General features: G+C 37.4%; 1 protein-coding gene across 3 annotated transcripts; it reads left to right on the forward strand.

Annotated features, from left to right (window-relative positions):
* Positions 1-1,034: 1,034 nt before the first annotated feature.
* LOC112155658 lies at positions 1,035-10,284 on the forward strand (the record flags this gene model as incomplete). 3 transcript variants are annotated; one of them, XR_002920824.2, is given in 6 exon segments in its annotated part: positions 1,035-1,173; positions 2,598-2,663; positions 2,795-5,540; positions 5,629-6,664; positions 6,736-6,891; positions 10,192-10,284. XR_002920824.2 is itself a non-coding variant. In XM_024287447.2 (6 exon segments), coding segments are annotated over 3 exon segments (1,275 nt in total), but the record flags the coding sequence as incomplete, so codon positions are not given.
* Positions 10,285-11,544: the final 1,260 nt, after the last annotated feature.

Genomic DNA, 11,544 nt, shown 5'->3' on the forward strand with positions numbered 1-11,544 from the left:
TCACCAATTAAATGAGTTTCCCTACAGACTCAAACTGTTGATTTAAAAAATGTCTGTAGCATCAAGTCAGAATCTAAACTATAAATCATTTTCCAGTGTCTTGTATTGTATTCCAGTATATGTAGACACAATGTTCACTAACATATTTGCATGATAGCATAAATATACGTGACCTCTGGCAGATCTTTCCTACATTTTTCCTGAATCTGTTACATCCTGACATTCCAGAGGCTTCATCCAAACGCAAATTAACACAAAGAATTACATCTAAGCTGCACGACATCTCTTTCCTCAAAACAATTCTTCAAATGTCTCATTATTTGAATTATGTTGTTTTTATTTTTGTTAATTAACAAATTGCAAAAAATCATGTTTGTTAATTTTTAGAATGTTGAAATTAGTCTAAATGTTGAAATTATAGTCTCACAAGCACCATGAAATACAAATGTACAAATGTANCCATTGTTGTGTCATGGTGGGTCACTGATGAGCCATTAACTTGTATACACTGAAAAAACTAACTTTTTGCTTTAGTAATATATACTTAATTATTCCTCATACTATCTACATAATAATTCAAATATTATTAAAATACAGATATTTTTCTAGTAAAGAACTTAAAATTTTCTTATTTTTTATGAGTAATCAAAAATGTATATTGTTTGTTAAGATCTACTTTTCAAATTGTTGTAATCACTTTTGGAGCATTCATTAATATTATGTAAATTTTATTAGAGAAATTTATGTTTGCTTTATTTACTTAAGATTTTATTATAACCTTACTTGTGGACGTAAGTAAATTTTACTAGATTGTTGTAGGTAGTTTTTTGTAATCATAAATGCAGTAAAATGTAATCAAGAATTGTTAATGCAAAACTGTTACGAGGATTAAGTAAATGTTATTAGTTATTTTTTGATGAGTAATCAAAAAATATAATATTTATTAGTAAGATTTACTTTTCAAATCGTTTCAATCACTTAGAAGCATTCATCAGTATTATGTTAGTTTTACTTGAGAAACTCAATTCCGTGTATACTGATGTGCGCATGCGTACACATAGTTGGCGCTTTTTTTTCTTCTTCTTCTTCTTTTTTGGCCGGAAAGAGCCAGAGGAAAGTTCCAGAAGCGGAGCGGTAGGTTCCCTCCCGCTGTTGCGTCTTTGCAGCATTAACGTAAGTATTTTAAATACTTTTCTCAAATGTTTACTTTCGTTTATGTTTTTTTAGAAGCAGAAAAATTCCATGTCGCTACATTTCGGATGTATTGGACTGGTTTTGTCCGCTGAATGTCAGGACATAACTGCTAGGTTACTTGGCCAAGCTAGCAAGAAGTGTTGGAAAACACACGGTATTGTTTCAAAATGCACTGATTTTAAATTTATGACCGCTGAAAATTAAGTTTTATAAGCGAGTTGAATTTGAACTACCGACGATGGGATGTGGGCGTATAAATTGCAGACCGGAGGGATTTCAATGTGGCTGCATTTGAACTTTAATTTGAAGTACGCACGCGCGTAAGTGCAGCTTCGGCGCCGGTGTTATGCCGAGAAGTGCCTGTTTACCGAGAAGTGCCCCCCCTGTCGCGGGAGCGCGCACGCACAACTAAGTAGGATCCTCGTCCGAAAGTGCGTCCCCCTGCCAGAATGCGTCTCCCCGCTCTCAGACATCGTTGATTTGTTTCGGAACACTCGTATTTTGTTCCAAAGAGTCTACAAAGAAGATGGATGATAACAACAGAGATTATTCTGGAGCTTTTGTGGGTTCGCTATGTTTGAGATCGCCTTTTTCGTTTCCAACCGCATATTCTCCATAAAACACGAGGAGGCTCGGATTTTGTCAGGCAGCTGCTGATCTAACCTGTCAATCATTTATTGTAGAAAAAATTCAATTCATGCCAATAAACCCTCAAAAGCCCCAGGATAAAGTATATCTTAATAATACACCTTTGAGCAAAAAATGAGCATTACAAAACCAATACACAATGCCAGAGACAGGATAGCCTATGATTCTGGCAGAGGGGACATATCTTGGCACAATCCTGTCCTGTGTGATCACGCCTGCATTATTATTTAGGAATAAAATTATACCCTACTTTTGATTACTTAACGTACCATAACTTTCTTATTCTTTGAGCTATCTTAATGATCTTTATACCGTTGGAATGGTCTCTTTCAGCCCCTTCCAGTGATATAAATATCAGAGCAATCAACCTAATTTTTTGTCACATACCTAATTGAAGTAACCCTTGGGGGAAAATGTTTTATTCTACCGACCAGACTGGGTGGGGGTTGGGGGGAGATGCTTTATGAGTTGTTGACCGGGGGGTTTAAAGCGCGTTAAATTCTGTATTGGCCGCGGAAAAAAAGTATTTCAAGTCCGTGATGTGTATATATATAATTAATAGTATTCAGTCCCTCCAGGATTTCGCTATTTGCAACTATTAATGCAAATTCAATCAAACTTTTCTGCAACTTTGAGCAATTGGTCGCGAATCTTGTCATCCATGATCTTACTAGCTTGTTATTTATAGTAAAATAATACACAGCTAATGCATGAATAAATGCAGGTTCCATCTAAACAAATATTTTTACCAACAGGAAATACTTGTTAGTTGATCGTCTACCAGAGAAGGGATTGGATTGGAAAACAACAGCTTTATTTAGGCAAGTGGAAAACTAAACTATAATTTGAGCAACTTTTTTTGATTTTATGAATTTACGTACATGCATTTTCTTATTTAAAATTTTCTCTGTGTCATTGTGTTGATGTTATACTTTTTTCTTTTCTTCTTTAGGGTGCCAATACAGTGGACAGTTCAGGCGTAGGAAGGAAGACGTGGATAGGTTTCTCAACCCTCTTTAAGAAAGAAACAGTAGGTACGTCATGTAATGACATGGTCATGCAAACTTTGTAGCTTTGGGTCATCAAAACGTTTGGAGCTCCTGAAGCATTACAGATTAAAACATTTACGTTCCACTCAAAGCCAGAGAGTACCATGTCTATATTTGGATTGTCCTTGCTCTTTTAAACGTTGGGGTGCACTTCGTGCACATTTATCTAGAGATCACAGACAAACTGAACAGGTCGAGCAAAGTGGTACCTTTTTTTGTCTTGTTTGCAATTCATATGGTTTTGACACAGAGAAGCAGTACTTTGAACACCTCGGAACTCATTTAAAAAAGTTTCAAACAGTTAGTTGTGTTTTTAAAGATTGTGAATACCACACGAACATATATTCAACTTTTGCTTCACATAAAAGTAGAAAACACAGTCCTCATTGCCTTGATGATTTTAAACATGATGTATTTCAGACATGTGGAAGGCAGGCAGCAGATGAAAGTTTAAGTTTGGTAGATAATAGGGAAATTACTGACGAAGAAACAATAGTTGATGAGGGTGAAGATTTAGTCAAAGCTATTATTGACCATTTAGGTTCCTTGTTATTAAAATTAGACTGCATCTTCAATGTACCAGGTAGATGTATAGATGAAATTGTTGAAGAATTTCAGTTTATTACTTGTTCAGCATCAGCACCTGTGATTAAAAGAATTGTTCTTGACACATTGGAAAAGCACAACTGTGCTGTTGAACAAAAAGTGATATCAGATTTAGTAAGAAGCATTTGCCTGTTAAACCCTGTCAATGCAGCATTTAAGGAGGAAGGTCCTCTTGGCACTTCCTACCAGAGAAACAAATACCTAAAAGAACATTTTTTTATTGTTGAACCTGTAGAGTACATATTGGATGCTAAAGAGGGTAAGACATTCCAATATGTTCCAATTCTTCAATCCCTATCCCAAATTCTAAATAATTCTGATATTTTGGAAAAAGTGTTCAAGAGTCAAGAAAGGTGTGGTTTGTCTTCTCGATATTCAAGTTTTTATGACGGTTCACATTTTAAGGAAAACAGCTTTCTCTCTGGAGAAGAGTTAAGGCTGTCACTTCTTCTCTATTGTGACGATTTCGAGATCTGTAATCCTTTAGGTACCTCTCGTAAAAAGCACAAGGTAACAGGTATCTATTGGGTGTTGGCTGATATTCCAGCAGTGTTAAGGTCTGCATTATCTTCAATTTACCTAGCTGTTTTGTGTAAGGCAGGTGATGTACAGAAATTTGGATATGAGCAAGTTCTTGAACCACTCTTAAGTGATCTAAAAACATTTGAAGAACATGGTGTTTTCGTTCCTCTGTTAGGAAAGGCAGTAAAAGGAACAGTTTTTTCTGTAATAGCGGATAATCTTGGTGCCCACTCACTTGGGGGTTTTGTTGAAAGTTTTAGTGGGTCATATTCTTGTAGATATTGTATTGCAGAGCGTTCCCAGTTTAGGGATATTGAAGTCAGGTCAGGAGTGTTTCCTGTTAGAACAAAACAGCAACATCTGTTGGATGTTGAAACAGCTTTGGCTAATAACACTCATTGCCACGGAGTTAAAAGACACTGTCCAATCACTCAAAAATTAAAACATTTTCATGTAACAACAGGGTATGCACCTGACGTGTTACATGATCTACTCGAAGGCATTGTCCCTTTAGAATTGGCATTGTGTTTCAACATCTTGATTAAAAAAAATATTTCTCATTTCAGGAGCTCAATACAATCATTAAAAAATTTCCATACAAAGGGAAAGACAAGACTAACTGTCCACAGGGTGTACCTCCAACATTTGCCTCTCGCAAAACTATTGGAGGTAATGCACACGAAAATTGGTGCTTGTTGAGGCTACTTCCCCTGATGATTGGTTGCAAGGTACCAAAAGAAGAACAAGCATGGCAACTGTTGATGACACTCAAAGATATTGTTGAAATTGTAATGTCGCCTGACCACACAGATCAAAGCATTGGTTTCCTAGATAGTCTGATCTCTGAGCATAGACTAAGATTTACCCTTGTGTTTCCGGAGGAAAAATTGATTCCCAAGCACCATTTTGTTGAGCATTACCCACAACTCATTAAATCTTTTGGTCCACTGGTCTCCCTGTGGTCCATGAGGTTTGAAGCCAAGCATCACTTTTTCAAAAAAGTTGTGAGACAAACAAGTTGCTTTCGGAACATCTTAAAATCAATGGCAAAAAAACACCAGTCCATGATAGCCTTCCACCTTCATGGTTCAAAACTTAAAAAAATCTCCCTTCTCTGTGTCAAAAACATCTCGAGTACCTTTAGAGGTTGTAAATGAAATTCTCCAAGAATTTATGAAACAAAAATTTCCTGGAAAAAAGATGGTGAATTTAGTTGAAAAGGCAGAATGCCAGGGGACCACTTATAGTATTGGTATGATGCTGGTCTACGATTCCACTGATGAGCTGCCAGATTTCGCAGAAATATTACAAACAGTTGTAGTTTGTGATAGTTTGATCTTTGTTGTGAAACTGCACACTTCTTGGTACTGTGAGCATTTAAGATCTTTCAAGCTTGAGTCCACAAGCACTCTAAAAGTCCTTCAGCACTCACAGCTGAAAGATGTTTATCCTTTGGTTACTTACTCTGTGGGAGGGGATCGAATGGTTTCTCTAAAACATCACATCTCTTTTGATAGCAAGGTAAAGCCTAACTTTGTATTACCGGAACATTTATTGTATTATTTAAACATTTATACACTTCTCTTTTTTTACCCTTCTGCTTACCCAGCTTTGAAAAGATGCCTTGTACTGCTGCTCAGCTGCGCGTCATCATCGAGGAGACCCAAATTCACAAAATGCACCTTCCAAATGGAATCCCAACCACAGTGGAAGAACTGCTTTCGGCAGTAAAGCTTCATTTCTGCCTCGATGGGAACATTGCACTTATGTATATGGACAAAGATTTTGGCAATGAGTTTTTTACTCTCACATCCACCAATGAGCTGAGGGACAAAGACACTTTAAAAGTTGTTGACAGAGAACCACCAGTTATTATTACACTGGCTCCTGTTACTGACAATTCAACATCTTCTCAAGGGTCACTTAATGAGTCTGCTTCAGATAACAGTTCTTTGGTAAATTGTTCAGACACCTTCAGTTTTCCACAGCCTCCAGAGTTTCGTTCACAAACCTGGCCTACTAATTTTTCAATACCTTCATTTTCTTTTGATGTTGAGTTGCTTCTCCAAGAAGGGAATAAGGCATGTGGAAAGGATGGCTCTCTCATTCAGAATCCATCTTTGAAGTCTGACATTCTTGAAAAACTTGCTGAAGAAATTTTTCAGTACACTGCCTATCCCTCAGGTCTGCAAATACTAGCAGTTGTTGAAGCGCTGCTAAAAAAGCATCCATGCCTGCAAGAGCCAGGAACTTCATTCTCTGGATTGTATGGATGGCAGCAGCGTCTGAAGTACAAAATGGCTAATTTCCGATCAAAACTAAGAAAGCGAAAGGTACCGTGTCCTGAACTTGACATAAACTCATTTCATGGAAAGACACACAACAGAACTTCCCCCAAGATCTACAAGAAACCAAAGAGAGCTGAGGTAAATTACCTCCCTCCTCATCCAAGTGGGGAAACAGTTGAGACTCTTGAACTTATTAGAAAAGAGCTTCTTGAGGATGTAAAGAAGAAAAACAACGCCAAAGAGATCCAGGAAAAGATGGCTGCAACCTTCTCCAGCCGAAGGCTTGAAGTAGTGAAGTCCAGCCCTGCCATAAAAGATTTCCTGGAGAGATGGCCTGCTTTATTTTCTGAAACTGAGGTATAAGAGACTTGTAACTCTTTAATTTGCATTTTTGTGCATCTTAAATGTACTTGTTTGTTTATTTTCAGATCAAAGAGGAATTCAACCGGCTAACAACCATTTCGCTGGAACAGAAATTCATGTTCAACTTGGACAAATATACACCAAAACTTATTGGTCTGATGGAGGCAAAAGGAGGGACCATTGGGAGAAAGCTAAAGCCAATCGTGCAAAAACTTAGACAGGTGGGTTTAGTCAAAATTATTTGTGACTATTATTTGTGTTTTTTTTTATGGTGCACAGTTAAAGTAGGGCACGATCAGATCTTGTAAATTAGAGTTACGAGTATTCCTGACGTTCAAAATCGCTGATTCATAATTTTTAGAAATTATTAGGTTAGTAAAAATGACAACTTGGTAATAGGGCTGCCACGATTATTCGACTAATCAACTATTAAAATAGTCGACAACTATTTTGGTCGTCGAAGCGTCGTTTTTTTGTTTGTTTTTTCCTTGTTTTGATCTTAAAACTACGGTTCGCGCCTTCTATTGCGGGGGTCTTCCATTCTCTTTGTCACACATGCGCAGTGGTGCTAATCCGGTCAGCAATGACGTAACAGGAAGTTCTCGGTAGGCTCAAAACAACACGCTCGCTCGAAAATGTGGGAAGCATAAGGAAAATAAAAGAGGAAAAAGTGTCAAATGTAATTTCTGCACGACAGAATTTGTGTTCCATGAGATCACGATGGCGATAAATGATCACCTGAAGATGAAGCATGTCGTGACGGACTTTGATCACGCTGAACAGAGAGCTTCGTCTAGCTAAGCTAACATCGGCGCTAACTGTAACACAGCTAGCTCCACCGCGGCTGTCATTACTGCGCTGCTTGGAGATGAACCAGAAGATCTGCAGCAGATCCGTGTCTACGGCGCTTCTGTCTGCATAGTGAGCGTTTCATAATCTGCGCTCTTCTAACCAAACGCTGCGAGGGTGCGCGGATAATGAGTTTAGACTGGAAATGAACCGCTCGTCCAAGGCTTCATTCATATCCCGATCATGTCATTCGGTTCGAAGAGCGAATTATGAAACATTCATTGCGCAGACAGAGAGGCTGTGTGTCGGTACGGATCTGCCGCAGTTATGGAACGATTTAAAACTACGAGTCCCAGAAGTGAAGGAGCTCACCTAAAAGTCCAGAGCTAAGTTTACAAGTGTAGCATTACATTATCTGCATTAAGCTACAAGTAAATGTAACCTAAAGTCACAAAACGACAACAAACAGCAAAACAACCACAACATTAAAGAAGTAACACAGATTTATGGGTTCTCCCCCAAACTGAAAATATGAAGTATCGGTCTGCGCATGTGCAGTGGATGTAGGTAGTGAAAGAATGAAAGTACTGATGTACATTCTAACATCCCCTGCTTTTCTCCCTTTTTAAAAATATAATTTTCTCCCTTTTTATTTATTTTCTTTGTTTCTATGGGCATCCTCAGGTTTTATATGTATAGGAATATCTTGAGTTCAAAGATGTTATTAGTGTTTTGCTTTAATAAATGGGCCTCAGTGAGCAAATATTTTGAGTGTTATATCTGCTAATAGCTTTTGAAAAACTTTATAAATGTTTTATTAAATATATGTTTTAAAGCTTTAAAAAAGAATTGCAGGCTTTTAATACGTTTTCTGTTGTTGATTCGGATTTCATTATTTGATTTAAGTCTTGTTTTAATGCCAGAAACAAATGAAGGACAAAAGCTGCATGATTCATTAAAATATTAATAAACTATTGTCTTTATTTTAGATAGAATATAGCTTATAGACCTCAAGTTTAAGGATAATAATGGTTAAGATGAATGTTTTACATCCAGTCGCCGCACGAACCGATTAGTCGACTAATCGAAAAAAATAGTCGGAGAATAGTCGACTATTGAAATAATCGTTTGTGGCAGCCCTACTTGGTAACAATCTATTTCTGCTTTAAATTGCAAAATAACATTACATTTTAATTTTGCGAACTAAAAATAAGCCAAACGTTCAACTTTATTGTCACTGAAACTCTCAGATTTGTAAACGAAAAAAAAAGTTTTGAAATTGAAATTTTGAGTTTTGAGACCTATTTTTTTTGGCCAAACATTAATATTTTTTTCAAAATATTTTGGAGCCCGCTGTCTTAAAGTTCAAAGCAGCCCTAAAGTTGTGCTCCAAAATATCTTTGAGCTGTCACACAGCGGTTGTAGTGTAAGTCATCCAGATAGAAGCTAACTCTTTAGCAGATAGCATTCTCTTCTGTAACCTCCGACAACAAACAACCCCATTGCTTGGTTGAGTCTTTAATATTTTTTTATTGGTCGAAAGGAGGTGGAGGCAGGATTTAGCATATATAGGGGTGGAAAGCCCTGCCCTGATTAGCGTCTGACAGAATGCAATGCAGTTTGAGTTTTGACCGACTTGGAGCGCCTGGATGAAACTGAGAATGCATTACAGCAGGGGGGGATGTTTTGCATGATGAATTGAGTTTTGACACAAACACAGCGTGGGATTTTACTATGCAATAGATTTAAAGTTACTTTAAAATTAATTTGAACCAAACCATGTATTGAAATGTCATTTTAAATATTGAATTGTAAATTACAAAATGCAAAGCCATTTGAATTATGACATCAAAAACCCATGACAATTTACAATGGAATTGATTTTGTTTCTATGCAATATTTTATTTTGTAAAATTGTGATATTGAATTGTAAATTTTCATATTGAATTGTAAATTACAAAATGAATTATCATTTTGCAAGCCTGATTGAATATTGAATTGCAAATTGCAAAATGCATTCTCAAATTGCATGATGAATTTGCAAATTGAATTGTCAATTGAAAAATGCAAAAAACTTTGAATTATGATCTTAAAAAATGTCCATATTTTACTCCAAAAAGAGAATTTTGCATTTTACTTTAGCAGTTAGCAGCTGTTGTTTAGCCGTCTGTCTGCAGCACGAAGAGCTTAACATTAAAAAGAAACAAAACTCTGACTTTTTCTGTTGAAATGCCTTCAGAGGTTGTTGTTTAGAGACACCAGCTGTCAGATTAGAACGTTTTCAAAAGAGTTATTGATCCCGGAAGTCTGAATCCGTGATCGGCTAGCTAGCTTTATTGAACTGTTTACATTAGTCTTCTGTTTGAGCTGTTGGCATTTTCTGCTGCGCTTTCTGGGAATAACATTTTGTGATCTGTTCATGACATGCAGACTTCTAGTGGAGTATTTGTCTGGAATAATAAGATTGAAATATAAAGTGCTGATCATAATAAAAACAAATGAAATATCCGATCCTGATCAGACAACGGAGCCTGATTTTGATTGAGTCTTCAACCACTTGATCGGATCGGGACATCCCTACACTTGTGCCTTATACACAAACCAAAACTATTACTTGAAATGTGGCACACATGGCTTATCCCCTGAAGTGTCTAAAACCCTGACATTTATGGTTGCTACTAAAGGTATTACTTACTCATGAGTACTTTATTAATGTAGTAATCTGTTCCCAGAACCTGCGCATCGGGATGAAACGTGAAGCTGTGATCCACGGCCTAGTCCTGTACCTTGGTGAGATGCAAGAGGAACTCTTCAAGGAATGCCATGTAATGTATTATTTTATTATATTACTTTATGGTCTATAAAATTTAAGTTTTATTTTTAGGTTTTTGTTAGGTTCAAACAACCTGAAACATTTCTCTGAAAGGAAGACAAGAGAGGGGTCAGTTCTTAAATCAGATTTTACTTGCACAAGGAGAACAGACAGAGAATGTTCAAACCAGTCTCCACCCACTCTGAAGATCTTGGTCCAGGGTTTCCATATTTATAACCTTTCAGGGGCGGTCTTATTTTATTTACATTTGCTGCTCTCAAGGTGTGGAAGGAAAAACAACCTCAAACTGGTTCTACTATCATTAATGTCATAGTTCAATGCAATAGGTCGGCAGCACGTGAATTTGTCACGCGAATCACGTTTGGTGCTTTGTGGCTCCTCCTCCGCCCAGCTGATTGGAGGAATGAATGAATGAGGAGGTACTGGATAGCCCGCCGATGTCCCGCCTCCAGAGTCATATACCTCACTGTGATTGGTTCGTTCAGCTCTGCACACAACAACTGTCATTCATATCAACCTTGCGGGCCGCACGCACATTAATCTTTCATATTAAGACGCGGGCCGCAAATTATCATCCCGCGGGCCGCAGATGGCCCGCGGGCCGCATGTTTGAGACCCCTGCTTTAGATATTTTAGATGTCACATTCACTCATTGGTCATATTAGTCCAACTGGGCACAAATCAAAATGATTTATTTCTCATGTTTGGGAAGTAACATGAGCACTTCTGTGCTCTGAAGTGGACGCCACCCACACGCCACACTCAAATCCGGGTCTCATTGGTCATAGTGCTTTGTTGCTGCGCTTATGCGTGAAAATGTTGAACCGGGTTGAACATTTAGTGCACGCTCAGTGGCTAAGGGGGTTGCGCTGAGCGGGTGTGGATCTGTTAAATGGAGAACAACATGGACAGAGTATGAAAGGATCTGTGATCATTTTAATATTATATATATTTGTTTATTGGTATTGAATCCTTTCTGTTAATAGGAAAACAGTTTAATGTAAGGGGCAAAAAGGAACCATACTTGGCCTTAAAATAATTTTAATTCATTGTGTTTAAAAATAAAATCTAAGAAATAATTAGAAATAGTGCCTTTAAAACTGTGAATCTAATCGGATTGTGGCTTGAATGAAGCGTTGCATCCCTAATGCCGGAACTTGTTTCTTGAAAATTCATGTCTGCATAAAATAATAATCAATTTCCTCGTTGACTTTCTAATGGCAGACAGCTCCATTCCTCCTTGCCCCTCCCC

Source organism: Oryzias melastigma, linkage group LG18 (genome assembly GCF_002922805.2).
Source record: "Oryzias melastigma strain HK-1 linkage group LG18, ASM292280v2, whole genome shotgun sequence".
Taxonomy (NCBI): Eukaryota; Metazoa; Chordata; class Actinopteri; order Beloniformes; family Adrianichthyidae; genus Oryzias; species Oryzias melastigma.